Source organism: Capra hircus, chromosome 29, assembly GCF_001704415.2.
Source record: "Capra hircus breed San Clemente chromosome 29, ASM170441v1, whole genome shotgun sequence".
NCBI lineage: Eukaryota > Metazoa > Chordata > Mammalia > Artiodactyla > Bovidae > Capra > Capra hircus.
The window spans coordinates 6,841,668-6,847,795 of record NC_030836.1 but is presented as its reverse complement, the minus strand read 5'-3'; the positions used below and the strand labels follow the sequence as shown (position 1 = coordinate 6,847,795).

Genomic DNA, 6,128 nt, shown 5'->3' with positions numbered 1-6,128 from the left:
GGCATGATCTCTAGGATTCCTGTCAGTTCTAGAAGGCTTGTGGTTCTTATTTATGGTTTAGAGCTTTGACTAATTTGCTTCATTTTGCCTAATCTATCATTTCTACTGAATCATATCTGTTTACTCAGTGTGGAGGTTTCACATCTCTGAAATATCCCTTGGAGATCCCAAAGACCTGAGCAAATTTAAACTGGTCATATTCCACTTATTAGGCTATTACTGCTCAGCCAATGAAGGCTAACCAATACCTTCAAGGGCAAGATACACTGTAAAACGTTTTAACCAATATCCAGACACACCAAAACTTGAGTTTCTTTTCTCTATAATCCCTGGCTCCTCAAATACCCAGGAGATAACTTTTCAGGGTTCATGCATGCATGCTCATTCACTAAGTCATGTCTGACTCTTTGCAACCCCATGGACTGTAGCCCGCCAGGCTCCTCTGTCCATAGCATTCTCCAGGCAGTGATACTGGAATGAGCTGCCATTTCCTTCTCCAGGGGAATCTTCCTGATCCAGCCTAGAAATCGCATCTCCTAAGTCTCCTGCATTGCATGTAGATTTTTTACCACTGAGCTGCCGGGAAACAGTTCACTAGATTTTAATTGCATATACCCCCTATTGTAAATATTCATAATTTTGTTGTTTTTAGTTGAAATGCCCTGAAATCAGTTTTCTTTTTCAAGTATTTACATACATGAAACAAATACAACAGGAGTCAAGAGTAAATATTCTCTTAAGCACATACATAACCATAGTACATATTACTTGAATATTTATAATTTTTTAAAATTTAATAACCATTGTCATATTGTCTCATGATTTATACAATTTAAAAATAAGCCTATGTGGTCACATCGACTTTTTAAAAATACAGCATGTGCTTGAATCACAAAATGATTAGCAAAATCCATTACTTCATCATTCACCATCCTCCATAAAAACCACATTGAACAGAGTACTGAGGAAAAAGCAGACTGCTTTTCAGTGGGAAAGCATATTAAAACTAAAATCAAGGGCACTTTTAATTGGAAAGGCACACATCTTCATAGGAAGCTATCTATAATCTTTTGAAACTGCAGCAGGAATACTGCACACGTCCCCAGTCCGTGAATAAGGCATCTCCCCCTCCTGGCTGACGGCAGTCAGCATGAAACCCTGCGAGTTACACCCTACAACTTAGGAATCGGGGTGGCCGCCAGCGCTATGCTTTCAATCGCACACTCGTCGGTGCCTCTGCGGATGCGGAAGTACCCGTCCTCACCCCAGTTCGTGCCCCAGCTGTTTTTAACAATCCAGTAATCCAGCCCCGAGGCCGCGTCCGTGCCGTAGCCCACCAGCAGCACAGCGTGATTGGTCAGCTCGAAGGGGTTGAAAGGGTCTCGCAGCCCCGTGTGGTGGTAGACGCCCTGGCGGTAGTGCAGGAAGTCGTTGTAGACTTCAAAGGCAACGGCCATGGGCCCCTGGTGGACCAGCTCGAGCTTCATCAGGGCTTCATTGCAGCCCCCGTAGAAACCGCCCACGTAGTGGTACTCGGAAGAATAGTACCGGAAGCAGCCCTCTTTCAGCTTGCACGGCGAATCCGTGCCTGTGTAGGGGAAGCAGTCCTCTTCCACCAGCCCGAAGTCCTGGGCGTACTTCCCTGCGATGAGGTAAGGAAAGCCGCCTTCACAGCCTGCGGGTGAAGAGCAGAGGGTTACCACCGTCTGTTAGAAAGGGCTACAGGAGAAACTGTCCCGTTTCACGTTTTCTTTTCTACTCCATTAATGTGTTTTTAAAGATTTATTGGATATTTGGCTGTGACGGGTCTTGGTTACTGTGTGCAGGCTTTCTGCAGTTGTGGCAGCAGGGGCTCCTCTCCAGCTGTGGCGTGCGGGCTTATCGCAGTGGCCTCTGCGTGTGGACCTCCCCAGCTGTGGATCCTGGTCTCAGCCGTCCTGTGGCACATGGGATGTTCCCGGACCAGGGATAGAACCCGTGACCCCTGCATTGGCAGGTGGATTCTTTGTCACCGAGCCACCAAGGAAGCCCACTAACTATTCTTATATCACCCCTGGAAGTTGCTCTTGACTTAAATACCGCTTCATTCACCGTCCATCAGCCATCTAGCTAACTATCCTCTCATCCCCATCTATCTGACATTGATTTGGCCCCTGAAGTGGAAGGTAGCTTCATGGTTAAGTGGGAGGCTCTGAAGCCTATATAGATTCAAATCCAAAACTGTGTTAAGAATTTAATTTCTCTGTGCCTCTGTTTACTTATCTGTAAAATACAGACAGCAATAGCACCTTCCTTGTAGGATTAAGTCACGTAAAAGCAATAAAAGCTTGCAATTATTGTCACTACTAAATAGGCAGACACTTCCTCAAGAAAGTCTTCTTTGACCATCTCCTACAGAAAAGTCTGAATCAGGTCCCCATATCCTTCCTTCCCTCCAGGCCTGGCCCCAGTATATCTCAGAGACACTGCAGGTTCAGTTCCAGACCACCACAATAAAGCAAATATCACAATGAAGAAAGTCACACAAATGCTTTGTTTTCCCAGGGAATATAAAAGTTATGTTTACAGTTTACTGTAGTCTAGTAAGTGTTCATGTTTTCCAAAAGAAGCAATACACACACCATAATTTAAAAATGCTCTATTGCAAAAAAACAAAACCCACTAACCATCACCAAAGCATTTAGTGAGTCATAATCATTTTGCTGGGGGGAGGGTTGGAAGTATTTCAAGAATTACCAAAATGTGACAGAGAGACATGAAGTGAGCAAACACTGCTGGGAAAACGGCGCTGACAGCCTGGCTCAACGCAGGTCACCACAAACCTTCAATTTGTAAAAACACACCGTGTCTGAGAAGAGCAAGACAACAAGCTATGCTGGTATACACATCCATAACCCTGTACTTTTCCTTCATTGTTCTCATGCTTATTGAATTTCTATTTTCCTTGCTTCACTGTAAGCTTCCTGAGGTTACTCTCGTGATATTTTTGAGTCTTCAGGGCCCAGAAGTCACAATGTGGGTGTTTAATAAGTATCTCAGGAAGAATAAAAGGCTCACTGACAAATAACTATACACCAGCAGTTGCACTGGTGAACTGAGAAACTTCCAAGTAGCCAAATCTGGGGACGGCAGCAGCAAACTTCAAAATGAGCTGATTTCTCCCTGAATCCACTGGCTTTCTACATACCTTATATATGCCCTGTTCTGAAAGCCTACGTACAAAACTTTTACATCCTTCTAGAGAGAAACTAGTGTTCATACGCTTTCAGTAAGAATTAGGTTTCAGAGTGAGACCTTATTTGAAACAAACTCGTAGTTAGAAGCTGGGAGGTCTTCAAAATCCTATAGAACAGCTTCATGTCTGTCCCTTGTCTATATGTAGCATAACAGCTGCGCCCTCAGGGTTCTGACCACTGTTGGGTAACGTATGTAGGAGGCTCCAGAGAGCCCGTCCTTACTCAGAGTATAGCGATGACAGACACTGTGCTGGACGCCACAGTGAGTTCCATGGGAAACCACTAAGTAGTGAGTGATGGGGCCAGAACTTGCACCCAGGTTTTCGGAGAGCAGACATTGTGCTCTTTCTACCCCCCATCCTGATGGTTTTGCCAAGAATGGCAAACTACACACAGCTCAACAGTGCCTGAAACACAACACTTACCTTGAGCATACTGACTGCAAGACACAACCTCCTGAGGACTCAAGATTGGCGTCTGAGTATTGTTGGTTAGTATGCGGATTCTTGCTTCCATCATCCCCATAGAAGCAAATGAGTAGCAGCTTCCGCAAGACCCTGGTGATGGAAAAGGAAGACATATAACCTCAGAGAGTCTGACGCCCTCAAGAAAAGCCAAAGAAAACCTGAGTGGATGACATACGTTAATATAGCTATATTGAGTGTTGCTGCTTTTGTTCCTAAGAATTAGCACAATAAAGGAGACTCAATCAACGAACGCTATTGACCTTACAGGCAAATATTAAGATTTCAGCTTTTTCACCAAAAGGCAAACATTACTAAATGGGACTTTCCTTGAGAATGCTTTGGGAGGGAAAAAACCTCCTAACTTCTGCAAAGCACTTGACAGTATTCTTAATAATGAAGAAACGATGTATTGAAACATCTGCAACATTCTGAGTCAAGTTGAAAGAAAATTAGGGAGGAATACATATGAACTGAGCTGCTAAATATCTCCAGAGAGGTATTTTCTAAAGCAACTTGTTGGGTGGAATTAACTCAAAGAATGGCTCAAGTATAGGTGTATTATTATAGAGAGTTGGATTCAACCAGGGAAAATATAACAAAAAGAGTAATTATTATATAATGACCAATATGGTATTTAAGGTATTCAATAAGGAAGTAAAGATATTAAAGCAGATGGAGGTAGTGAAATTGAAAATAAATTGAAAAGTAGTTGGATGGAAGTAGGGGAGAAGGGAAAAGAAAACAGCTTAATTTAATACCTGAATGCTCCGGCAAAGACAAAATAAATTTACTTATGAAGCATATGCTAGGAATATAGTTGCTACTTCAAAAGAAGAAAAAAATACTGTATTATGAGGTAATTTATATAAAGATATTTTTTAATCTGGTTCTTCAATATGAGTTGAAGAAATTTATACACAGAATAAAATATGGCATGTAATAAAACTAGATTTCCACTTATTACAATTCCAGAGGGAAATGAACATAATTTTAATATCTTTATTATAACATAGCCTCTTTTACCTCTGCCACTGATGTAAATTCTACCTGGAGATATACTTGTAACAAACCCCCCAAAAGTGAAAGCTAGTCATTCAGTCGACCCAGGGATTGAACCCAGGTATCCTGCATCCAAGATCTGCTGCACCCAAGACACTGGAAATTAAATGAAGTTGATATATTATTCAATTTACTAATAACTTAAAAAACCCCAAAAAACTAACAAAACTCATTCTACATAAAGAGACTTAAAAAACCCCAAAAAACTAACAAAACTCATTCTACATAAAGAGAATGCTGCCTTTGTTCTCTTTAATAAATGTGAATTTAGTAATTTAGTGACTGCCTTCCTCAGAAAAATATTCATAACATTATATTTTAAAAGTATGAGGGGCATCATTTTTCTCTTCTCCAAGTAAATGTTCATTCATGTCCTTCCCTGAGAACAAAGGAATACCAGGATATTCTAAGCTCAGTCTCTGGCGTGCTATGAAAGACAGTGTTAGTCGCTCAGTTGTGTCTGACTCTTTGTGGCCCCGTGGACGGTAACCTGCCAGGCTCCTCTGCCCATGGAATTCCCCAGGCAAGAATACTGGAGGGGGTAACCATACCCTTCTCCAGGGGAGCTTCCCAACCCAGGGATTGAACCCAGGTCTCCCGCATTGCAGGCAGATTCTTTACCATTTGAGCCACCAGGGAACATTCTAAACTCTACTTGAATTACTTAATACTATTTTCCTTAAACTAAACTGAATTTCCTTGAGTGTTTACAGGAAACCTGTCTTCTTTACCTTGATGCAATGAAGGAACTCAGTGCATCTCTGTGGAAAGAAGTCAGATTATGAACAAGCAGACACATACTTATAGCCAGGAAAAAGTTATTTCAATGGAAACAGTCAGTCTTTACTTTTAGTCTATTAGTGCCCCGTCACCCTTTAACTGCTACCATTTCTGACGGTTCCCAAAATTCTCCCCATAAACATCTCAGATTTATCCATACTGCTTTTGCTAAATTGTGACAATTAGAAGAGAAACATTTGGAAGGGGGCCTTGGAATTTATCTAGTGTACAATCTACTCACTTGACGATGCATACACTGAGACTCAGAAAGAGGCAATGGCCTGGCCAGTCACCAAACTAAAGGACGGCAGATGCCAGCGCCTAGCTGCCTCCTAACAGGAGAAGGCAATGGCAACCCACTCCAGTCCTCTTGCCTGGAAAATCCCATGGACGGAGGAGCCTGGTAGGCTGCAGTCCACGGGGTCGCACAGAGTCGGACACGACCGAAGCGACTTAGCAGCTGCCTCCTAAGGAATACCATTTTCTTCCATTTACAGATCCGTATCGACTTTAAAGAATTCTCAGATTTCCTTTCCCCATCTTCCAATCACTCGGCAGACCAAAACTAACTTGTCCATTTTGTTTT

The 6,128-nt window shown here is 42.3% G+C and overlaps 1 protein-coding gene across 1 annotated transcript in view; it reads right to left on the bottom strand.

The window, feature by feature from the left end:
• Positions 719-6,128, bottom strand: part of CTSC (cathepsin C) — a 42,729-nt gene continuing 37,319 nt past the window's right edge. The window contains exons 6-7 of the mRNA XM_018043267.1: positions 3,662-3,793; positions 719-1,675 (exon numbers count right to left, since the gene is read on the bottom strand). Of these exons, the coding sequence (XP_017898756.1) occupies positions 1,173-1,675; positions 3,662-3,793 (635 nt within the window). The 3' untranslated portion in view covers positions 719-1,172. The remainder of the gene's footprint in view (positions 1,676-3,661; positions 3,794-6,128) is intronic.